This window comes from Myodes glareolus, chromosome 27, assembly GCF_982192425.1.
Source record: "Myodes glareolus chromosome 27, mMyoGla1.1, whole genome shotgun sequence".
Classification (NCBI taxonomy): Eukaryota; Metazoa; Chordata; class Mammalia; order Rodentia; family Cricetidae; genus Myodes; species Myodes glareolus.
The window spans coordinates 2,751,784-2,776,983 of NC_142052.1; the positions used below are offsets into that span (position 1 = coordinate 2,751,784).

At 42.5% G+C, this 25,200-nt stretch overlaps 1 protein-coding gene across 1 annotated transcript in view; it reads left to right on the plus strand.

The window, feature by feature from the left end:
- Window positions 1–18,718, plus strand: part of Rsbn1l (round spermatid basic protein 1 like) — a 46,377-nt gene extending 27,659 nt beyond the window's left edge. Inside the window, exons 4-8 of the mRNA XM_085684271.2 lie at window positions 7,549–7,686; window positions 9,546–9,688; window positions 11,268–11,435; window positions 15,013–15,121; window positions 15,202–18,718. Of these exons, the coding sequence (XP_085540397.2) occupies window positions 7,549–7,686; window positions 9,546–9,688; window positions 11,268–11,435; window positions 15,013–15,121; window positions 15,202–15,843 (1,200 nt within the window). The 3' untranslated portion in view covers window positions 15,844–18,718. The remainder of the gene's footprint in view (window positions 1–7,548; window positions 7,687–9,545; window positions 9,689–11,267; window positions 11,436–15,012; window positions 15,122–15,201) is intronic.
- The last annotated feature ends 6,482 nt before the right edge of the window (window positions 18,719–25,200 follow it).

Genomic DNA, 25,200 nt, shown 5'->3' on the forward strand with positions numbered 1-25,200 from the left:
ATTTCTATTTCCTATTCTTTCCTACAGAACATTATTTTAGAAACTAGACACAAAATTGAGTTTTAGCTTTTTAAAACTTAACGCGTGGCCTATCTAAAAGTCAAGTTAACGTGTGGCCTATCATCTAAAATTTAAAAATGAATATTTATAGCACTTTTATTGAAGTTACAGGTATTTTTAAAATAAAATGAATAAGGGGCTGAGGAGTTGTGTCCTTCCGTAAAGCGCTAACATCTAAGCATGAAGCCCTGAGTTCTGTCTCTAGCACCCTAAGAAAAGCCCACAGCAGCGGAGCTCTCCTGTGATTCCAGTGCTGGGAAGGCAGAGACAGGAGGGTCCCTGAGGTCTGGTCGCAAGCCAGTCTGGTCAGTCAGAAATTAAGGTGGGGAAGATTGAGGTAGACAATGGCTTCTCTGACCCTGCCCTTAAATATCATCATCCTGATTGTATTTGAAAGCGTGTGTTAGAAGTGGCGCCCTCTTGTGGCTCTTTCTTTTATATCGGATGGTGGTTAGACTGCATCAGTAAGAGTGTGGAGCAGGGAGGGGGCAAGGAGGTAACTTAACAGGTAAAGGCTTTGCCACCAAGCCTAACCTGAGTTTGATCCCCGACACCTACGTGGTGGAAGGAATCAGCGCTCCCATGGATTGTCCTGTGACCTCCACACTGCACACTGCATGTGCCTTGACACATCCACACATGTAGTAACTGAAATTACCTGGCGTGAATGAGAAGGAAACACGGAACATGCAACAAACCCGCTTAGGAGTTTATTAGAGGGCATGCATGCAGGCCTGGGGATCTGTGTGCAGAGAGAGAGGGAGAGATGGCATGTCCAGCCTTTAAAAGCTGCCTAGTGCATGTGCACAGGGGGTTGGCGTGACTATGTCACACGCTGATGACACAGATTACGGGCGACTTACGCATGCACTCAAGGGTTTAGCTGAGGCATACATGGATGTAACCACGCATGTGCGTGCGTGGGTTGCACGGGGGCCCTTTAACATTCAGGCTTAGGGCCCGTCTACAGTGCTCACCTTTAGGACCTGAAGTACAGCCTTATCTGTGGCTGAATAATTACACTAACCCTATCCCAAATCCCTGTCTCCCTTTCCCATGAACATATTACACCCACTATATTAGCAAATAATAAACAAAAATAAATGTTAACCAGTAATGTGGCAGATAGCCGACTTAAGTAAAATAAGGGACTCTGCGCTACTCCCTAAAACCGAGACAGAGCAGCTCTGCTTTACTCCCTGGTCTCTTAGCGCCAGCATTTAACCTGCCTTTCTCTTTACTCCAGATTGACACTGATACAGGTTGGCATGTGTGTGTTGTAGGTGTTTTGTGTGTGTGTGTTTAAGTGTTTGTGGATTGCTGTTCAGATTGCTGCTGATATCTTGGCATACCGAAACAGGTTTTGAAATAAAAATAGTTCATGCTGTAGGAGCTGGCCATGATAAGCTAAATATGAACAGACCACCCAAAGGAAGTTTTTTACTTCCAACCATTATCACCTGCCAGAGTAGGACTCAGCCATCCAGGAGTTTGACAGAGGCCTGGGTCTCAGTAGTTTACCCTGGAGCAATACCTGGTTGCAGGAAGAACCACAAACTAAGATTACCTGAGCACCACCCAAGAACAGATCCAGAGGAAATGCCTAATGTTCCAACAGCTGTAGATAGGATCACCTGCCAGTACACTCACCAGGACACCCCTGGACAAGTGTCAGCCAATCAGGGGTCCTGAACCTCAGAAACCCCTCACCCCCACCTTTACTACTATAAGAACCCAACCCTAATTGAGCTCGGTCGGGGCTCTCTGTTTATTCCAGTACATTGGGCATGCGGAGAGACAGAGTTTGTGAACTTGCATAAAATAAGGGCTCTTTGCTTTTACATACGGGACCCGGTCTCCTTGTTGGTTTTTGGGGGACTTCGCAGATGGGGCAAAACACGTAAATTCCTAGATCAGACAAATTTGGTTTATTTGCTGAGTCTTCTCAGAAATTTAGCATACATATGGGCATTTATTGCACAAGGATTTTCCAAACTTACTTGATTATAGAAACCTAGTTTCAAGGAACATACTCCGGGAAATAGCAAGCTGTTTCATGTGAGTCGGTTTTCATTTTTCGTGTTCTAAAACCCTCATTATCATTTTGTCCTTCCAGTGGAGCAGTCTTTCTGTGACAAAAGTAGCTTTAGCTCTTAGGAGTTTATATCTGATCGTGATTTCTTTTTAGAATGAATGCAGTGGTTTTTTTTTTTTGTATCATGCAGGTGTTATAAGTAATAGCTTTTCTGACCCCTCCCCCATAATAGGTTTCTCCACTGATAAAGTGAGCCAAATTGAAAAATTATAACAACAGATTTACTTGAGCAAAGCAACTCCAGGCAGGTTTTCTAGTCTCAGAGATCCAGGCTGGAGAAGCCGTGCCCACAAAGGAAAGCAGAGAGATTTTATAGGTTATAGGTGAGGGGAGATGGTGTCTCCGCCACATTGTGTCCTCTAGTCCCAGAGATCCAGGCTGGAGAAGCCATGCCCACAGAGGAGAGCAGAGAGATTTTATAGGTTATAGCTGAGGGGAGATGATATCTCCGCCACATTGTTTTCTCTAGTCGCAGAGATCCAGGCTGGAGAAGCCGTGCCCACAGAGGAAAGCAGAGAGATTTTATAGGTTATAGGTTATAGGTTATAGGTGAGGGGAGATGGTGTCTCTGCCACATTCTGCAGCTGGGCTCCTCCTTTGGAGACGCCCTGAGTGGGCGGGGTTTGGAGAGAGGGTCTCAGGAATAGGGCTTTCCTGGTCCTGCAGGGGTAAGTTGGGGTTCAAGACAGGGTTTCTTTGTGTAGCCCTGGCTGCTCTGTAGACAGACTGGCCTAGACCTCAGAGATCCACCTGCCCCTGCCTTCCAAGTGTAGCCATGACAATACAGTTTTCTTTTTAGAGAGGGGAGACTACAGGCAAGAATTAGATTTACCAGTGCGTTTGGCTTCATGCCGCCTGGGGGGCCATTTGAACCCGGGAAGGTTTGCATATTTGTGTGCTAGGTGCTTTGCCCTGCACTCCATCCTGCAGCTCATCGTGTTTCTGAGTGAGTAGTGAGGTTGAACATTTGTTACATGTCTTCTAAATGACACTGTGTATACATAAGCTTTTGCAAAAAAATATGATTACATGTATCATGCTTGTATTTTATTATGCTTTTTTGAGTTCTGTTTATCAATCCCCTGCTCAAATCTAGAGAAATTATATGGATTGTCTTTATAATTCATTCCATTTACTTTTTAGAAGCAAATAGTTACATTTTTGGGGTATTTTTTTAAGGTTAAGTTTTAAAAATGTATCAAAAGTAATGGGTTGATGGTTTGATGAAGTAAATGGAAGTAAATGTGTTCCATTTGTTTATCAGGATTTGGGGTTTTCCAGATAAGTGATATTTCCCCCCTAATTAATGTTGCCAAGATTTTACTGAAGATATAGTCTTATCTTTGCTATCATATCATGTCATGTCATATCATATCATGTCATGTCATATCATATCATATCATAGAACACATGCACCGTAACTTAGCTCCCATTCTGCCCCTTGTGTCATTGTAATGATCTGATGTGTTGTAATGAACGGTTCAGCTGTGCCTGTCACTGTTCCTCCTCCATTCAAAATTTGTGGGTTTTTAAATCCCTCTGATCTGACCGGAAAGATGGCTGTAACTGTGCCTGAGACAGGAGCCGTATCTCCAGTGGGGCTTCCGTTCTAGTCTGAGTCCCTAGTTCTCCTCACTGTCATCTGGAGCGACCAGGTCCAGTCAGAGCAGGTAGATACTGTTACAGCGTACCTCTTGCCCTAGAATCTCTAACAAAGTTTTACCCAGTTTTTCTGTTAATGATACATTAATTTATTTATATTTAAGCATACAGATTTTACTTTATAGGGGCAGAATGTTAAATTTGTTAATAACCTTGGTTTTCTGAGTATTAGCTATTATTTTTTAAAGCTTAGTTGGAGTTGAATATTTCTACTCCTCCTCAGCTGGCCTCAAATTCGCAGTACCTTGTGCCTCCTCCCCCGTAGGTCTGTGCTGGTGTACCTGGCTCAGCCTTCACTGTCCTGGAATCTCTATGTAGACCGGGATGGATTCACACAATAGAGATCTGCTTGCTTCTGACTCCTGAGCGCTGGGGTTAAAGCTGTGCACCACACACCAGCCTTTTCCCTCTTTCTTGTGGAGTGGAAATAGTTATCTGAATTAAAAAAAAAGTTACGTGATAGTGGGGCAGAAGCCAGCTTTTACTTATTAGAGAAATAAATTATTTCAAACAGTGTGCCTTCATGTACACACTGGCTAAATTAATCTATAATTTTAGACTTATTTCCCCTTCCCTAGGTCGCCCTTAAATTCACTTTACAGTGTTCTTTCCTGGTATGTCTTTTGTATGCAGTCATGGCATCTAGTATAAAAAGTTATTTTTTTTCTCTCTTGCTATGGAAGAGTATTAAACATCATGTCTTCGGGAGAACTCATATTGAAGTGTGCTTACTACTTGAGAAGAATTCACTCATTGAAAATTCTTTTATGTTATTTAATGAAATTAATTTAATTGAAAATTATATACATTATTTAATACTTAATGGGTTATTGTTATTTGATATAGTAAAGTGTACATGTATTCATCTCTTTTTTCATAACTTAAATAATGTTTTGTTTTTTGAGACAGGGTGTCTCTGTAGTTTTGGAACCTGTCCTAGAACTAGCTCTTGTAGACCTGGCTGGCTTCAGACTCACAGAGATCCTCCTGCCTCTGCCTCCTAGGTGCTGGGATTAAAGGTGTGTATCTCCACCACCCAGCCTCTGTTTTGGTAGTTTTAAAAATTATTTATTTTGTTGGTGTTTTGGTTGAATGTATGTCTGTGTGAGACTGTTGGGTCCCCTGGAACTGGAGTTTCCGTCAGTTGTGAGCTGCCAGGTGATGCTGGGAATTGAACCTGGGTCCTCTCTTAACCCCTGATCTGTCCCTCCAGCCCCCCCTCCCTTTCTAGACAAAGTTTCTCTGTGGAGCCTTGATTATCCTGGAACTTGCTTTGTAGACCAGACTGGCCTTCAACTCAGAGATGCACCTGGCTCTGCCTCCCTAGTGCTGGGATTGAAGGGATGTGCGTCTCCGGTGCCCAGCCTCTGGTTTGGTGTTTTGTCTCGTTTGTACATGGGTGCTAAGGATTTATTGGTGGTTAGAATTGATTAGTGACATAGGTGATACTCAGGTATCTGATTTAAATAAATGTATGCACAAGAAACTTAACTGCCTGTGTAACATAGAAACATTAGCTCCCTAAATTGTCCTTTGTTACATTTCAAAACCCTTGGTAAATTTGTGTTTTATAACATAAGTTGATCTTACTTCTTCCCTTTCTGCTCCCCACCTGTGTTGGGAATCAATCCCAGGACTTTATAAATGCTAGGCGAGGGATTCCACAGATCTGTATCCTTGGCCCTAATTTCTCTTTTAAATAGCTTTGCGGTCTCTTATAATTCATATGATCACATGCAGATCTCAAACCAAGTGCATGAATGCAGAATCCTTTAATAGTTTTCGTATTTTATTCTGGGATGTTCGCTGGACTTCAGACTGGCGACGTGGCTTTGTTCAAGATGACCTTACTGACCACACTTATGGTTAGGTTCCCTACTGTTGTTCTGGGGTATTCACTAGCGTTCAGACTGGTAACCTTAGCTTTGTTCAAGACAACCTTACTATCCACACTCTGACCAGGTTCCCTACTGTGATGCTGTCGATGTCTCTAAGCTCCTGGAGCCTGAGAGTGGTGAAGAGTCAAGTTTAGACTCTCAGTTTGTTTCCGTAGGCCGTGGTCCTCAGCTTCCTAATGCTGTGACTCTTTAACACAGTTCCTCATGTTGTGTCCCTCAACCATAAAACTATTTCGTTGCTACCTCATAACTGTAATTTTGCTATGTTGTGAATCGTATTGTAAACACCTGGCACAACCCAAAGGTTGAGAACCACTGATGAGGGATGGCGGGACCTTTTAGGAGACAGAGAAGATTAAGACCCTCACTGTAAGATGAAGTGTGACCTGTACGTTTTGTGACTTGGGGCTTGGTTTGTGAATCTGAGCAGTGATTCTTGACAGATAATGGAAAAGTTAAACTTATTCTTTTTTAAAATATTTATTTATTTATTTATTATGTATACAATATTCTTTCTGGTGTATGCCTGCAGGCCAGAAGAGGGCACCAGACCTCAATACAGATGGTTGTGAGCCACCATGTGGTTGCTGGGAATTGAACTCAGGACCTTTGGAAGAGCAGGCAATGCTCTTAACCTCTGAGCCATCTCTCCAGCCCTAAACTTACAGTTCTTAAATAAACGTTCATTATGATAAAAACGGAAAGAACCAATGCTTGTTGATTATGATAAAAATGAAATTCTGATGTCTTAGAGTTATTCTAGAGTAATAGAATATTTACTGTCATGTTTCCTCAGGTATGCGGGCTGGAACTGGCACTTTGCATGTGTTAATGCTATGCCACTGCAGTTGTTAGGTTTTATAACAGATGCGTGGCCATTTAGGTTTGCTTGTATTACAGGACTTTGGTTTAAACTAGATCAGTCCTGGGCAAACTAATCAGTGATCTTCTACATATTGTGGCCACCAAGTCTTACTTCTGAAAAAAAGCGATAATTGGGATTTTGATTAAAGTTTGTGTAGGAAAAGAAGCTTGAAATGACACCTCCCATTTGTGTTCTCTGTACAACGCCGTCGTCTGTGGGGAGCAAATGAGCCTGTGCTGTCCAAGTGTCAGCAAACCCACAGCTAGAGGCCGCTCTGTCCTGGACATTTGATGTCACACAGTGGCTAGCATCGTTTAATGGGTGCTTTATGTAGTGAGCATTATCTTTTCTTCTATAATCTGGGGTCACAAAGAGAGCAGAAGGACTTTTTGTGGTATCTGAAGTTAGCTGGTTGATAGCAGAGGTGATTTTGTGGCTTAGGATTTCCAGCTCTGAGTTTCAACCATTTCATCAGAGTTCAGGATAGAAATGTGAACTGGCTGCTAGTGAAACTCTTGATCCAAAATGAAAGATAATCCTTAGTGGCTTTTGACATTTAACCACTAGTACTGTGGGTAATTTGACAGTTGTAGTAGAAGATAAGAGCTGTCTATTTAGAAAAACGGTGTGTTGTTTTGAATATTTTTAGTAGCACTGTGTATCAAACAGCGAACTCTTATGCTGTTGGGAGACGCTGCAGTCGGTTGTCTGTGCAGTGTCGTTCATGTCAACTCTTCTGATGAGCAGTTTGCAGACAAAGAAACTAAAATTAGCTGACTTATTAATATTTTTTATAAAATGCCTCATTATTACAGGCTTCTTTTGTTTTTTCTGCCTTGTAGTTTCTTTATTTCTGGCTATGTTCTAGTAGTCTAAAGTGATGTAATTCATTGTTATACGACAATAACAAACACTTCATATGTATATATATCTGACTTATTTAACTTAATTAAATTCATGTCCCCCAGGTAAAAAGAACATATTCTCACGGTACTTACAGAGCTGGCCCCATGCGGCAGATCAGCTTGGTGGGAGCCGTTGATGAAGAAGTGGGAGACTTCTTCCCTGCGTTCCTGGACATGTTGGAGGAGTCGCCGTTTTTAAAAGTAAGGGAAGTCTTAGCTTTCTAAGTTGCGGGTGTTACTTTCAGGTTATAGTTGATACAGATGAATGGTTGTTTAGAATTATTTTTTTAAAAAGTTTTATTTAAATTCAATGAAGGAAGGACAAAAAAGGAAACCTTAAGTAATCTTGTGCTATGTATACATGCAATTTCTCAGATTTTTTTGTTTTGTTTGTTTGTTTTCCGAGACAGGGTTTCTCTGTGAAAATGTCCTGACTGTCCTGGAACTCACTTTGGCTCCCAAGTGCTGGGATTAAAGGCGTGCGCCACCACCGCCAGAATTTCTCAGTCTTCATGAGTTAAAGTTAAAGGGTGAATCAGCAAATAACATTGCTTGTTACTGCATGTGTTTAAGTACGAGGATTTGGGATGAGTAGGAAGGATGCCTAGTAAGCATTGTAGGAACCAAGGTGTGGTGGGAACATTGTGGGACTGGCCTGGGGAGCTGTACAGTTATCAGACATTCAGCGCATGCTCCATTATAGCCATGCTCCATTATAGCTTCTAAAATTTTTCTAATCAACTTCCATTTTATATTTTTTAAAAAAACGTATTCATTATTATTAGTATACATGGGTTTGGGACACACACACGGGCCATGAGGTACACGTGGCTGTCAAAAGACAACTTTGTGGACCCCTAAACTCCCCCCCCCCCCGTCTCTTCCATCTTAAATTTCATCTTTTTCACATTTGCATGAGTTATGAGGCTCGGACTCAGGCCTCAGTTTCTTGCCGAGCTCTCCTGCTGCGCTGCCTTGCGGCCCGGCTCTCCCTCCCTTCTGTTTTGGAGCAGCTGCTGCATTGCTGCATAATTCAAGGATGAGTGTGGCCCTCCCGAGAGGTAGGGCCAGAGGTAGGGCCGTAGTCACAGCAGAATGTGGGGCTGCTCTCCAGCTGACTCCCTGAGCCATTGCGTGACTGACTGTGTCCTGCCTGCCTCGTGTGCTTACATAGCCTGTGGTCTACTTTGACTTTATTTTATTTTTCTTTCTTTTCCCCCTTTATAGCTTTTACACTTTTTGTTTCTTTTTCCTCTTCCAGTTAGTCATAGCAAGTACTTTCAGTATAATCATTATAAAGTGATATTTTTTAGAATACTGCTGAAATAGTTGCTTCGAATTTTATTTTAAGCATTCTGCTTGTTTGTAGAAAATTTAGCTCTTCTTCAAGCAGGACAGTGAGGTGGTGAAGGCAACCCGTCCTTCCGTCCTTCCGTCCTTCCGTCCTTCCGTCTGGTGTTCGTTCTTGTCCTCCCTCCTCCCTCACTGCTTTAAGACCAGCAGTCCTGCCAGGTGGTGGCTGTGCACGTCTTTAATCCCAGCAGAGGCAGAGGCAGGATCTCTGTGAGTTCCAGGACAGGCTCCAAAGCTACAGAGAAACCCTGTCTCAAAAAACCAAAAAAGAAAAAAGGGGGGGGGGGGAGGGGAGACCAGCAGCCTTGTCAAGAAACTACTAAACAAATATTTTGATTGGTTTGTGTGTTTTTTGATGACATTAGTATTTGATTATCACCAATTAAGGATGCATTTGACTTTTTGGCTGGGATGGGTTTAAGTTGGATTTGAATGTGTGTTTAAAAGGGAAACAGTTTTCCTCCAGTCTAATTTTAGCCTTTGTTAATACAAGGTAAAGATTCTTATTAGAATTAGAATTTTTTTAAATTATCAGTCTGTTTCATCTGCTGACTCTCAGGTCAGCTGTTAATTTTTTTTGAGATTAATATAATTACATTATTTACCCCTCTCTTTCTTACCCCACCCACATATCGTCGTAATAGTTTTAGTACATATTTGAAGATATATTTTGAGAATAACCAATTTGTGCCATTATTTGTTTCCAGTGTACATTGCCGTGGGGAACGCTATCTAGTCTAAAGCTGGAGAGTCGGAAAGACAGCGATGACGGCCCCATCATGTGGGTGCGTCCGGGAGAGCAGATGATCCCTGTGGCGGACATGCCAAAGTCGCCCTTCAAGAGGAAAAGGTCTGTACTCATCTCTCCCAGTAGGAGCTCGGCAGTGTGGTAACGTGCTTGGTTATAAAGCATCCAAGACAAGTGAAACAGGAGAAGTAAGCGAATGAGGATAAATTACAGCTAGGGGTATGTAGTAGGTTGTTCTTACTCTTTGGACTCTTTACACTTTACTCTTGGGGCCCTGCCACCCAGCTCCCAAATAAATCATGCAGAGGCTTATTCCTTCTTATAAATACCCAGTCTTAGCTTGTTTCTTGCCAGCTTTTCTTAAATTATCTCATCTACCCTTTGCCTCTGGGTTTTTTCCTTTTCTTTCTCTGTGTGTCTTTTCTTTCCTTCGTATTCCATGTCTGGCTGTGTATATGGGTGGCCCTGGAGTCTTCCTCTCCTCCTTCTCTCTATTGATTCTCTCTGCCTGTCAGCCTCGCCTGGTCTTCCTCCTGCCTTGCTGGTAGCTGGTCACAGTGCACCGAGTAAGTGTCAGTGAGTGTTCCTAATGGACACTAATAACACCCCATCACCCAGAAGGTTAGTACTGTAAGACCAGAGCAGAGAGGACCCCGAGGAAGTAGTGTCCTGAACTCAGAGCTGTGGTTGCCTGCACAGTGCTGCATGCTGCTTGTGTAGTGAGGGGTTTGAGTGTGACGTCACTTGACGTCTGTTAACCTCCTGTGTTTCCGACACAGGTAGAATGTTAATCACAAAGAGTCTGGTAAGACGCATGCAGGGATGCAGGAGGAGCAGCAGGCAGTAGAGGGGGTTACAGCTAGTGGATGACTCAAAACAGGACAGACAGGAGAGAGGAGAGAGTGGCAGAGGTGCTGCAGAGGGAGGGAGTGGAGATGCCTCTGCGTGCGAGGCTCTTAGTGCTCCTGAGCAGAAGATGGGCAGGAGGGCCAGTGGAAGATGAAGACTTTCTTCCCCCTCTCTAGTAAACTGTTTTGTGCACCCACTGCCTCTCGTTAAGGGGGGTAGGGGGATGGGGTTTTTTTTGTTTTTTTTTTTTGCTAATTTTCTCTTTTGTCTTTCTTTGAGGTTCTCCTAAGAGTCGCACCCTCCTCTGTACTGTAGTCTCTTTAGTAGTCTAGGTGCTTAGATAGCACCTGGCCTACGGCGTGTGTCGTGTGAATATTGAATTAATCTATTTAAAAATTCATATGTCAGTCAGGCAGTGGTGCGCTTAGTCTCTGCACTCGGGAGGCAGAGGCAGGTGGATTTCTGTGAGTTACAGACCAGTCTGTTCTACAGAGTGAATTCCAGGATCTCCAGAGCTGTTTGTTACACAGAGAAGCCTTGTCTCAAACCCCCCTCTCCCTCCCCCCCCCCCCCAAAGAAAGGAAAAAAGAAAGAAATGTGTCACTTCTAGAAGTATACGTATTAAGTGCTCAGTCTCATACAAAGTAGCCCCGCACTCCAGGGCTGCCACTTGTGGAAAGGTATTTTCCAGAATTGACATGTCTGATTTTTTGTTTGCCTTTATTCATTTTAAGAATTAAACATCTCCTTTTGTCTGAAATTGTGTGATTATGAAATGCCTGGTAAGGAAACAAGCCTCAGTATTTAAATGGAAATCTCTTTTAATAAACAGGACTACCAATGAAATAAAAAACCTTCAGTATCTACCTCGAACCAGCGAGCCTCGGGAGATGCTGTTTGAAGACAGGACGAGGGCCCACGCTGATCACATAGGCCAAGGCTTTGAGCGACAGACCACAGCTGCCGTGGGAGTGCTGAAGGCCGTGCACTGTGGACAGCGGTACCTAGAGCTGCTTTCTAAGATGTATTCTGTGTGTCTGAATGTTTCACCTGAATCCCACGAGTGCAGTGTCTGGGGCAGAAGAGGGCATCCGATCCCTGGAACTGGAGACAGTTGGGGGTTGTCACATGGGGCCGGGGATGGGTTTGGGTCCTCTGGACGAGCAGCCAGTGCTCTTAACTGCTCAACTCCAGCCCCACTCTTGCTTTTGTTGACAGTGGTTGTACTAGGACTTGAACCTGGGTTCTTCCATATACTAACTACTGTTATTTTTTTTTTCTTTTATTGTTTTCGAGATAGTGTATTACTGTGGAGCTGTCCTTACTATGACTGTCCTGGAATTCACTATGTACATCAAACTGGCCTCAAACTCACAGAGATTCACTCGCCTCTGCCTCCCAAGTGCTGGAATTAAAAGTGTATACCATTTAAAACCTTTATTGGGCCATGAGATGGTGGTACACACCTTTAGTCCCAGCACTGGGGAGGTAGGGGCAGGAGGATCTCTGTGAGTTCGAGGACAGCCTGGTCTACAGAGAGGGTTCCAAGACAGCCAGGGCTATGGAGAGAAATTTTTGTTTTGAAAAATAAAACAAAAGCTGGGCAGTGGTGGCACACGGCTTTAATGCAAGCACTTGGGAGGCAGAGGCAGGTGGATCTCTGTGAGTTCAAAGGCAGCCTGATCTACAGTACCAGGATAGGTTCCAAAGCTACAGAGAAACACTGTCTTGAAAACCAAAAAAGAAAACCAAAACAAAAACAAAATAAAAACCCTTTATTGGAAATGTTTATAATTTCTTTTTGCTAGGGAAAATCATTTATTTTGCTCTTACATTTGGATAGCATAATTGAATTGAATATTGAAATTACTAGACTCTAGTTTGAGTGGAATAATTTCCTTTTTAAAATGACTAATGGAGAAATTCATGGTTAAAGGGAAAACTAGATTTACATAGTGCTTACTGTATGCTCATTTACGAATATCTTTGCTTTTTTTTTCTTGTCTTACCCATGGGAGTACATTCTTTATGTCGTGGTATTGGTTGGTGTGTCTGAGACTCGGTCCTCTTACTCTGCTGCTTTGAGACAGGATCTCTGTTTGGCTGCTGAGTATGCAGGGGAGCTGCCGGCAAGCTTTCTGGGACTGGATTCCTGTTTTCCACTCCCATTTTGCCATAAGAACTCTGGGATTATAGTGCTCAACTTGACGTGGTTTGTGGCTCTGAACCCGGGTCCTCACACTTGCTGCAGTGCTTTGCCTCTTGAGCCATCTCTCCAGCCATAATTATACCCATAAAGTTGGGGTCCAATTTACATTCAATAAAACATGTACCAATTTTAAGCCTGTTCCTTGTTTTGACTAATTTATTTAGCTGCGTACTACAACCACAGTCAAGTTGTAGAACATTTGTCTTGTAGTATTCTTGGTAGCTAATTACTTCAGCCATTTACCTCAAATGTGCATTCATCTGCTACTTTCTGTGAGATATTCTATGTAGTCTATCTGTGAGATATTCTATGTAGTCTATCTGTGAGATATTCCATGTAGTCTATCTGTGAGATATTCTCTGTAGTCTATCTGTGAGATATTCTCTGTAGTCTATCTGTGAGATAGTCTATGTAGTCTGTCTGTGAGATAGTCTCTGTAGTCTATCTGTGAGACTCTCATCGAACCTTAGGGATTTGACTATGTTATGACTTAAATTTTTTTTTGAGATTGTATTTTTGTTTGTTCGTTTGGTTTTTCGAGACACGGTTTCTCTGTGGCTTTGGAGCCTGTCCTGGAACCAGGCTGTAGCTCTTGTAGACCAGGCAGGCCTTGAACTCACAGAGATCCGCCTGTCTCTGCTGCCCCCCACCCCCGGGATTAAAGGCGTGCATCACCACCGCCTGGCTGAGATTGTATTTTAATTACAGCCTTTTCCTCTTTCCTTTCCTCTTTCCAGACCCTCCCATATATCACTCCCTGCTCTAATTCAAATTCATGGCCTTTTTTTAAAAAAATCAGTTGTTATTGTATGCATGTATGTACTTGTATATAACTAAATATCTTAAGTCCATACAGTGGTTCTTTTATGTATGTTGTCCGGGCTGAGCGTTTGTCGTTGGACAATCAATTAGTGTGTTTTTGCCCTCAGAGGGCCACCTCTCCCCCACCGCTGCACTTAGCGGCCGCAGTTCTTTGTGTAGGGCGGAGACCTCATGGGCTTTTCCCCATGTGACTTTGCACATTTTGGTGTCTTTTTTGGGCAGTCATGTTGGTGAGACTCTCTGGGTGTAACTCATTAGCCAGACTCTCACAGCATAGCCCTGCTTATCTGGCTCTTAGAATTCTTCCACCCCCTCTACAGTGTTCTGAGCCTTAGCTCTGGGTGTTTTCTAGATGTGTCAGCTGAGACAGGGCTCCCTAACTCTGCACATTGATCCGTCGTAGTTTCCGTTAGCTGTCCCTGTCCAACTAGACTGTCAGAATTTTCCCTGTGTACTGCGTGGATTGGAATTTCACTTCAGAATTTATTTCGAGCATCGTCTGTGAAAATGTATTTTTATATTTCTAATTTATATAAGAAATGTAATGTCTCCAATGAAGAATATGAGTATTTATAATAGACTTTTCTTAATTTATTGTTACTAAGACCCATTAATATGCACTAGTAACTACAGCAATGAAATAAACCCACAAGAGTCACTTACGGGCTGTGTGTATCAGCACGGTTATAGTATTTTCCCCATCTAACACGAATGAGGCCCAAGCCTGCTTAGTGCCCAGCAGCTTTGGAGATGGTGAGCTCAGGTAACTGTCACAAGAGAGTGCTGCTTCTCTCTCGTTTGCAGAGTGTCACTGTGTGATCCAGGTTACAGGCACGAGCCACTTCTGCCCGTACTTTCCATTATAAAAGTTCATGATATGCTAACTGTACATATTTATGAGATACAGTGTGATATTTCAACACAGGTATACCCTATGTAACAGAGCAGAACATTGCTTTATCTGTTACTTCAACAACCACCACAGCATCCACCATTTTTGTGTAGTGAGAATGAAGTTCTCTCTTCTGCCTTTTTTACAATATTCAATTAAATGTTAACCATAGTCACCCTCCTGTACTACAGAACATTTCCAGTTATTCTTCCCTAACTCACTCTCTCCAGCCTGATAACTGCCATTCTGTGCTTTGCCAAGACCCCATTAACTTACACCTAGAAATGAGAACACGTAGGATATGCCTTTCTGTGTTTGCTTCAGCTTCTTTTATGCAGCATTTTCTATTTTAACACTTAAAGAAAAATTGAACTGCATTAAAATGAGATAGTTAGCTTTGATGGTTTCTGTAACTTGCAGTAAAGACAATTGTATATTTACTGGTGACTCTGACAGTGATACTGCAGTAAAGACAGTTGTTAGTCTGTTTAGGTTGGAGCTCACGGTTAAACTGATTTTAGCAGATAAAGTGGTTTTCTTTATTTGTAAGAAGATTTTGGTGTTGATCATAAACTAGTTTTGTTTGAATTTATTAAGGACTAATCAGAATGAAACATTAATGGAAGGTTCCTTTATTATCATCCTCCTTTACAGACCTGATCAACCCCGAATAACCAAAGATGTGATTTGTTTTCATGCAGAAGATTTCTTAGAAGTAGTTCAACGAATGCAGTTAGATTTACATGAACCTCCACTGTCCCAGGTAAAACCAAAACTTAAAATAATAATTATTTTTCACTTAGATTTTGTTGTGCAAAAGTCTTACCTGTATTTTTTTTCCAGTGTGTTCAGTGGGTTGATGATGCAAAACTCAATCAGTTGAGGAGAGAAGGCATCCGCTATGCCAGGATTCAGCTGTATGACAATGACATTTACTTCATTCCGAGGAATGTTGTTCATCAGTTCAAGACAGTTTCTGCTGTGTGCAGTTTGGCGTGGCATGTTCGCCTTAAGTTATATCACGCAGAGGAGGACACGTGTCACAGCGTAGTCACTCACGAAACATGCATGTCATCAGGTCCTAAATCATCCGTTCTCGAACCTCGCACCGACAACATCCTTTGTGCTGTGAACCAAACCTCATCAGACTCCGGGTTTTCAGACAAACTTCATTCTAAGTATGAATCACAACAGATTAAACACGAACCTATTGCACCTACAAGAACCAAGGAAGACCCTTTGAGAGTTAATCCAGCTGAAAAGACTAGACCCCCGAATAGTACAGAAGGCAAGGCTGTTAAGACAAAGTTGGATCATGTTCAGTTTTCAGGTTTTCAGATTGATGTGGATTCTAAATTTGAAGACAGTAACAAAGACTTAAAGGAAGAACTGTGTTCTGGAAGTCTCATTAATGTAGTTGATACACGGCAACACAGTTCTGTACACTCAAATCAAGATAAGAATGATGAAGACAATTTGTGCTAAATTTGTACATTGTGTTTAAAATTCCTTTTTAAAGATAATTTGTAATAATGATTCATGAAATCTGAAAGCGAGCCTAGGAATTTCTCTTGTTTGTTACAACACAGTTTCTGTAGCTTCGTAACATTCCGCAGTGCCTGTCCGTGACTGAATCCCACGCCTAGGGCCAGCCGCACTGTCAGCATTGCCGGTTACATCAGAGGAGTCTGTGGACGCCATTGGAGGTGGAGTTTTAGGTTTCAGAATGGAGCTGACAAAATCATATAAATATATTTTTCGTAATATGAGCCAGAATTCTTTTTTGACAATTTAAGGTTTTTCCATAGAGCTTATTTATATCAACATTTTCTTTCCTTTTAAGTGTGTCAGCGCTGTAGTGTAAATAGCTTTTAAAAGTCTTTTTAGTATGATTCATATTGAAATGTGAGCCACTTAATAAAGGTTCATAATAATGAATGCTTTCTGTGGAATTTGCAGAAACAGCCTGCCGATTCAGTTTGTTTGATATATGTCTCTGTTAATATGTACATGTGGGGAGGTAATGGAGGAAAATGTGTGTGCTCAAATCTAGTAAATATTTAAATTTCCCATATTGTACACGCCTTTAAAAAACCAGGATTCAGTTATGAAAGCATATACATATATATAATATATTGTGTGTTTGTGTGTGTGTACACACATGTGTGTGTATTTTGGGATGTATATATGTATACTGTTTTGCACAATTTCTTAAATTGATGAATATATGAAAATTCTTAGTGCTACTTCCTGGAATACATCTTAAAATATTTATGTTCAACAATAAGAAAATAATTAGTAGAGAGTTAGAAGTTGGGAGAAACTAAGTATGTTGATGGTTTTAGCCTTTTAATTAATGAAGTTATGTGGCCAGATTCTTTAGTCCTAGTATAATCCTCTTTTCCCGTGTAATAGAAAATCTTCTTACTAAAAGGCACCTGAATGTTTAATAATAGCTGAGTAAAAAACTGACATGCACAAAGTTGAATTATGAGCAATTAAAAGTCTTCTTTTACATTTTTCCATGTCACAAAAACAAATTTTGAAGTAGAGGCAATGGTAGTGACTCAGCCGCCACATACAGATGTAACTAACAGCTCTGTCAGCCATCTTTCTCAGGACCTCTCTCTTCCCAGCCGGCCGGGCCAATGTCAGGTGTAGCATCGCGTCCACTGCGTGTGGGCGCGAATGTGGGTGGCCAGTGCCTGCAAGGTGAGTCAGGACGTCTGCACGGTTTCAGTCTGCTCCACTAGGATGTGTGTGTGCGGGGATGCAGCCCCTGTCTGGACTGATGACTGTCTGCTCAGCGGTAAGCCATCAAAGCCCATGCTTTGTATGTGGTGAGAAACCACTTAGAAAAATGTTTCTCACCAGGACCTATGAGAGTCAATGTTAGCAACAGTGGGAAGTCTTATCTTCTGACTTAATAAGAAGATGGGCAATGAAATAGGACATCTTGGTGACTTTCAGAAACTCAGTATGCTTGTAGTGCGGACATTTCATGGAGTAGAGGAGTTCAAAGTCATGACTATAAATAAGGGTTTGTTTTATATGTAACTGCACTTATTAAAGCCACTGTAAGCTGAATTTAGGGTTCTTCACCATCTTTCTGGGAAACAAACTCTTAATAGATGAGTGCTAAGAATAGGAAGGGATACTGTTGAGATCTGGTTTTTAAACTGGGGCGACATCCTTACCACAGTGTGTTTATTCCCTGGCCCCTATAGTAGGCACTCTGAGGTCATACCGCAAGGAAGCACTTTTAGGTTGTCCCCAAATAGATGAGCCTTATGGTTTCACCTTAAAGGAGCGCATGTCTGAAACAGCGTCCTCGTAGCTGTTAGGTGTAACCCACGGTCAGTTACCCATAATGTAAAGGTTTAGTTGGTTTGTAAATGCATACATCTCTGTAAAGGTGAGGTGTGAATAGCCGACGGGCTCCAGAGTTTAAGGTAAAGCCTTACAGACTTGAATCATGCTTATGCCGCTGGTCTTACGGGTTACTTTTTAAAACTCCTCTTCAGATGCCATCTGAGGACTACCTTTGTTACACACAAATACCTATTTTAATACTGCATATTAATGGTTTTTTAGTTAGTATACTCTCATTCTCCATGTGAAATAAGATTTTTTTTTAATTTCTAGTATCTTAGACCAGAACAATAAAGCACTTAAGATACTTAAGATGCAGTTTTAATAAAATGTCATATGCTATGCAGAGTGATTGTTAATATGTTATTAAGTGATATATAGACCTTCACATAAAAACTTGGGTCTCTCTTTCACACACACACACACACACACACACACACACATTTTCCCCTTTTCTCATTTTATTTATACCCTCTTAGCTAAGTAGTATATATCCCATACTCAGGTTAGTTATCAAAAGAATTTAACATTTTTGATATTTAGTTGCAAATTTACATGAAGCCATATATTGATTATCTATGTTCCTTATGACAAGACTATTGACCTTATTGATCAGGTTGGTTTACACAGCACTGTGTACTGTATGTATGTGTGCATTTCTGTATAAACTTGTTTGAAATAGGCTTGTTTCTGAAATGGGAGGGGTAGGCAATTGAAAATTTTTCTTAGGTTAAATGTTTTAGGAAATTTAATTAATGTACTCAAAATAAGATTTTTTTTCTAAATTAAGTTCTATGGCAGGTAAGATTTTTTTTTGTAAATAATAAATTAGCATTGTCTGGTAAACTCAGTTTTTTTGGGGGGATTAAAGGAACAGTTTATTGATATGTAAAGCAATTATTTACATTTAGGTACAAATTTGTTTTTGGCATTTGAGAGGCTATTTTCCTTGTCTTCCACCTTTCAATAAATAAGATTGATAACCACAGTCTTCTTACCTTTGTTTTGTAATTATTTTCTTAAATTTAACATTTTAGTCTCAGATTCTTTGCAAAGTCCTGTTTCTGTCTTCAGATCATAAAATCCTGAAAGTGATTCTACCTGAAAGTCCCCTTAATCTACCTCAAAGCAGTAATAAAGCATTACGTTGCACCAGGAGAGGGAACATCGAGGTCATTTCAGATCTTCAGTTAGGTGTGGGTTCTGGAGTGCAAAGTCTCCCCTTACCCGGATATCTCTATTTCAGGAAGAGGATAGGAGCACCATTCTTTTCAGGATATTTTAGGTTGTTAAGTGACATGGTGAACTTTTATATTTGTCTCTCTAGCCTGATTATCACTAGTTTGATATGTAGGCAACATTGAACTGGTTTTAGAGTAGATTGCTTATTTAATCTGGCTCTGAGCTCACTTGAGGCAGTGACTAGGATGGCAGTGGGGAGCTTTGCAGCCCTTCCTGGTTTGCTGGCTGGCCCGCCGCCCCTTTGTTGAGTTCTTGCAGTACTCAGGTCAAACATAAGTGTACCCAGAGCTACAGTCCCAGGTCTCAGACATTCTTTCAGGCAGTGGTCTAGGCTGGCTTTGCAATCCAGGCAGGCCTTGAAGCCCTCCTATTTTATTGTTTGGTTCCTGCAGATTGTTGTGTACTACAGATAGAGATAAAGAATATTAAACATGGTAGCCGAGCAGTGGTGGTGCACACCTTTAATCCCAGCACTCGGGAGGTAGAGACAAGTGGATCTCTGTGAGTTTGAGGCCAGCCAGGTCTACAGAGCTAGTTCCAGGACAGGCATCAAAGCTACAGAGAATCCCTGTCTCAAAAAAAACCAAACAACAACAAAAAGAATATTAAACACAAAACCCGAGCTACTTTCTTCTTTATGAGCAATAAGAGATTAAGTTAAGAAAAATATTTAACTTTATTTTGTGTGTATTTGTTGTGAAGGTGCCAGATACCCTGGAACTGGAATTATAGACAGTTGTGAGCTGCCGTGTGGGTGCTGGGGATTGAACACAGGTCCTCTGGAAGGGCAGGCAGTGCTCTTGACTGCTGAGCCATCTCTCCAGCCTTTATATATACTGATAGTTGAAGTGGGAGGAAGTAATCTTGCATTTCAGGAGTCTATCCAGCTCATCCTGGATGTCACGTCCAATTAAAGGCCATGAATGAGCTGAGAGACTACGGACAAGTAGAATCTGTGTTCAGTAGAAACAGAAAGCAAGCTGTGTTAGTCTCTTCTTAAGGTATTACATAGCTGTGTTAGTCTCTTCTTAAGGTATTACATCTTTATGTGTATGGTCTTCTGCCTGTGTATGTATCTGTGCCACTCCTGTGTGCAGTGCCCACGGAGGCCAGAAGGGGGCTCTAGATACCCTAGAATAGTGGTTCTCAGCCTTCCTAATGCTACAACACTTTAATACAGTTCATGTTGTGACTCCAACCATAAAGTTATTTCTGTTGCTGCTTCATAACTAATTTTGCTACTGCTATGAATCATAATGTAAACATGTTTTTTTCTGGTGGTCTTAGGTGACCCCTGTGAACGTGGATCCTCCCAAAAGGGTTGAGAATCACTGGTCTAGGACTAGTTATAGCCGGCTGTACACTACTGCCACGTAGTTGCTGGGAACTGAACCCAGGCCTCTAGAAGAACAACCTTGCTCTTAACCACTGAGCATCTCTCCAGCCCGCTTGTATGCTTCTTTACTGTGATTTGCTTACTATTGTGAAAATACAAGAACTTTGTTCCAGAATTAATTTGGAGTTTTTCTGTCCTCTAAGAATTTTCTTGTTGAAATTCTGTTTAACTGAGCCACATTATTATGGGAAACGCCTCGTCCGCTGTCTTCAGAAAATTAGCTTTTGCCAATTCTCTTTCTCTTCAGTGAGATTCTGGGGAAGCTGTGCCTTCCTCTCCTCCTCTTCCCTCATTTCACTCTCAACCCTCAGTGGGAACAGGGTTTCGAAAGGGTGCCATTGCCAGATCCGTCCTTCTGGTACCTTTTATTTAATCCTGCTGCACTTAGCTCTTCATTTCTCCCTCCCTATTTCCCTCCCTCCCTCCCTCCCTTAAAGATCTGTGACATCTATTCTTTGGGGAGTGGTGGTAGGTTTTGGGTGTTTGGAAGGGTTCAGCCTCTCTGAAGAGGGTAGTCACCATGGGCTTTCTGACTGCAGAACCTTCAGTTAGTCTGGTTTCTCATTTACATTTTAATTATCACCCCCGCCCCTTACCCACAAGCACTGACTGCTTCTTCCCCCTCTATCTGGTTATTGGCATCTACATGTCATCTCTTTTTCCCTGCACCCGATGAGACAGCTGCATAAATGTGACAGTCGTAGTGGACGGACATTCTGCCTACATTCAGACAGTCTAGGATGTTCTGGGTGCCCTTGGTCCGCTTCATTTCAGAACCTGGCTATTTTGTTTGTATTTGTTTCTATTGGTCAAAGGCCCCAATTTGACCTTTCTGTTTAGAAACATCCCATGGTGGCTCCTCTTCTAAAGTATGTACACTTAGTGAGAGCCGTTATGACACAGTTCTTTCTGCCTACCATCATATGTTATATTACAGTGATTTTCCATCTGCTGTGCTTAGTTCCCAGCCTTAGCAAATGATGGTGTGCAGTCATCTCGAGGTATCCCTGGGGGTTGGTTCTGAAACCCGTTTCTCAGTCTTCAGATGTTATGTTATTCTATACGAATATTTGTCTATAACTTCTGTATATACTTCGAACCACTCCTACGTTATTTACGATACCTAATATAATGTAAATGCCATCTAAGTTGTTTTCAGGGATAAGTCTACTCACATGTTCAGTACAGATGCAGCGTTTCTCCCATTCCAGCTAGAGGCTGTTTACTGTGGCCAGAGAGCTCCTGTGGCTGTGGAGAGCTGAGTGTACTCTGCTGGGGAATACCTGGAGCGTGATAGTAGCACAGCCACACCGTGTGCTGCTTTGGAATCCCACCTCTGGACTGCCTGCCTTTACTGATGTCCCAAGTGTCACCTCAGTAGAAGAACTTACTTCTGCTGCTTTGAGAGCACAGGTCTGACGAACTTAGTAATGTATGTGCTGGGCTCTTGGCAAACCATAAACAGTTATTAACGATTTTCTCTTCCCAAGTCTGCCACCTCAATGAATGCTGTTTCCTTAGAGGAAATGGAAGAACAAATGATGGAGGCTTCTGTAGTGTATGCCGTTCCTGTGTAAGTCCAGTACTGCAGCAGAGAAGGGAGAAAATCAGATAAGCAAGTGCTGGCGAGAAGCCAAGTTTGTTTCTGCACTGTGTCTTGGATAACATTTCAGGTCGCTATGTGGGACCCCAGTTGGAAGAGAGGCGCTAATGTGTTAGGTGACTTTTTGAAACGGTCATTTCCCCCTTGTAGCTAGTTTTTCTGAAGATACCGAAAGTTACTACAGTTTAAAGTCTTGTCCCGTCCTGTCCCCTTCCCCGACTGCCTTGGAACTCACATGGCTTCCTATGTGACCAGAGGGTCCTCTGCTTCTTCCTGGGTGCTGGGATTAGATCTGCTCCCCAGCCCTGTGTAGCCCTGGCTGTCCTGGGAACCACTCTGTAGACCAGGCCAGTCAGGAACTCACTCATCTACCCTTCTCTGGTATTAAAAGTGGTGCCATCACCATCACCTGGCGCGGATTAGATTTTTAACTGCCTCAAATGTTTAAAATGGCAATCGTATAAGCAGTGCCTAAATGTCATCTGAAGCAGAATTAAATTAGTTTTAAGTCTTAATCATTCTTACACTGTTGTAGTTCTCCTAACTGATAGTATTAACAGAAAAATCAGAACTACTGGATCATGACAACTCCATTTTGTTTTAGGAGTGGATCAACAACATAACAGTGAAACATTGTTAGTCCATTCTGTAAAGCCAATAGCAACAGCAGCGTTGGAGCTATAGGTGTGGCTGCACATGGGAAGTGATACCCGGCACGCCGACTGTGAAAGGGAGATGGCAGAACATGAGATGCTTAGCACATTGCCTGGCTTCCTTTAGACCCTGCTAGAGCTCTGGGCCGAGACGGACCCGACTGCCTGCTGACAACAGGTGCAGGCAGTGCCGGGAAACAGGCGAAAGGGGAAGATATGCGCCACCGGCCTAGTGTTGGATGGAGAGCACTTGCTACCCACTGGGGAGTTCCCCCTCCACACTGCTCAGACCCTTGTTTATAAGAGCCCCCAGCCAACGTTTACCTCACTGTTAGTTTTACCATTATGAGCCGTTGATCCTCTCTGTTCTGCTTTCATAAGACACTGTAATTTTGTGCTTATTCTGAGAACAGCACATCATTAAATTCCTTTGGTAGTTTGTAAATGCTAAAGGATAGATCATTTCACTCAACAAAGAGAAATACCCCTTTTCCTTTATGGCTCAGGGACGTGCTTGCCCTTCTACGGATGGAAATGATTATGTTCTTTGCTTATTAATTTTAATTCTACTCATCTGCTGAACTGTAAAAAAGCAAAGTAGAAAATGGGCCAAATTTCTAAGGCTAGCAAACTTGTAAGAATGTTCAACTTTTTCACGGTGTCAACCTTCTGACTTCAATCTGACCTTGTCACCTAGAAGAGTGTCAGCATGTTTGTGGCTGTCTTGCTACACACGTGTGTGCTGCAGGCCAGACATGCTCCTATCTAATCTAAGCATAGATCTGTCCTTGGTACTGGAGAACTCTCCGAGAGTGGGTTGTTCTTGTTTGTAGAGCTAGCTGGGGAAAGAGATGTTCATGGATAACAATTTACATCTCATGAAGATGTCTGCTCATAATTTTTTTTTAAGTAAATTTTATTAAATTATAAAAGTTTCCATTTCCGCCCCCCTCCCAACACCCTCCCACTCCCCCCACTCCCCCCCCCCCCCCCCCCCCCGTCCCCCCGTCCCCCAGGGCAGTCAGGGTTTTTTGCCCTGTGGGAAGCTCCAGCTCCCTCCCCCTCCCTCCAGGTCCAGGAAGGCGAGCGTCCAAACAGACTGGATCCCCAAAATCCAGCATATGCAGAGGAAACAGGTCCCAGTGTCATAGTCAATGGCTTTTCAGAAAGACCCCGGGCCAGCCACAGTCAGAGAATCCGGCCAAATTCCGAGAATCTGGCTAGATCACGTCCTCGTTCAGTCCCAGTCCGACTGGCCCTGGTAAACTCTCATCAGATCCGTTCCCTTGTATCAGTGGGTGATAGCATCCCTCGCAGTACTGATTTCGTCTTTCATGTTCCTCCTCCTTCCGCTCCCCATCCGGATCTCGGGGGGCTCAGTCCGGTGCTCCAATGTGGGCCTCCGACTGCATCGCCGTCCTTCACCAGACGAAGGATCACTCCGAAGGCCCTCTGGATGGAAGCTGGGATGGCTGGCGGGGAAGCTAGTAGGGTGGAGCCAGCAGAGCAGGCTGACCTGGGAGTCTATGGGGTCGGGGAGAGTCCTAGCTCCCCCTCGCCGGGCCCCTGCCGCGGGCCCGAATCAACTCACCACTCCCTCATAATTTTTTTTATTGAGAAATAACCTTTTGTTCAGATTGGAAAAAGTGTTCTGTATAAGTTATGTATCTATCATAACTCAGAAAACAATGGCCTCGGCAAGAGCCTGCTTGTTACTTGAGGCAGTGATTATGCATCTTATAAAAAGAAACCCAGAAAGTTTTTTTGTTTTGTAATACTGTATATTTTTTCCACCAACAAGCATCTTTTTTTTGAGGGGGGTTGTTTTTTGAGACAGGGTTTCCTTGTAGTTTTAGAGCCTGTTCTGGAACTTGCTCTACAGACCAGGCTGGCCTGGATATCACAAAGATCCACCTGTCTCTGCCTTCCAGTGCTGGGATTGAAGGTTTGCGCCACCACCGCCCAGCTGCTCTATTTCCTTTTAATGTTTCTCATGAGTGCATGTTGAGATGTTGTTATTAATGCATACATTAATCATTTCCTGTGCTGCCATAGGTGTGTCACACGAGACAAAAGCTTGCACACTGAGAACCTGCCAGAGGCTATTAAAACTTGTTTTATCTTCATGTATGAGCAGGTTGGTTACTGTTGTCTCCTGAATATAATTCTTACTCATGTCTTTTCCTTTCTTGTACAGTTGTTCTGGGAAGGAAGATCTATTACACTTTGACCCTAGGAATGCTTATCGTTAAGGACATTGCTTGAAGCCAGGTGGCGGCGGTGGCAATGCCTTTAATCCCCGGCACTCAGGAGGCAGAAGCAGGTGGATCTCTGAATTTGAGGCCAGGTTGGCATACACAGTGAATTCCAGGACAGCCAGGGATACAGAGCAGCCAGGGATACACAGAGAAACCCTGTCTAGGAGAGAGAGAGAGAGAGAGAGAGAGAGAGAGAATATGACCTGAACAATTTTATCTGAACTGAGTGATTCTCCAGCTTGTTTATTACAATGGGAATTTTATTTGATTAATGATGTGCTCCAGAGACCAGTTTGGATTTCTGTATGACCAAGTCCT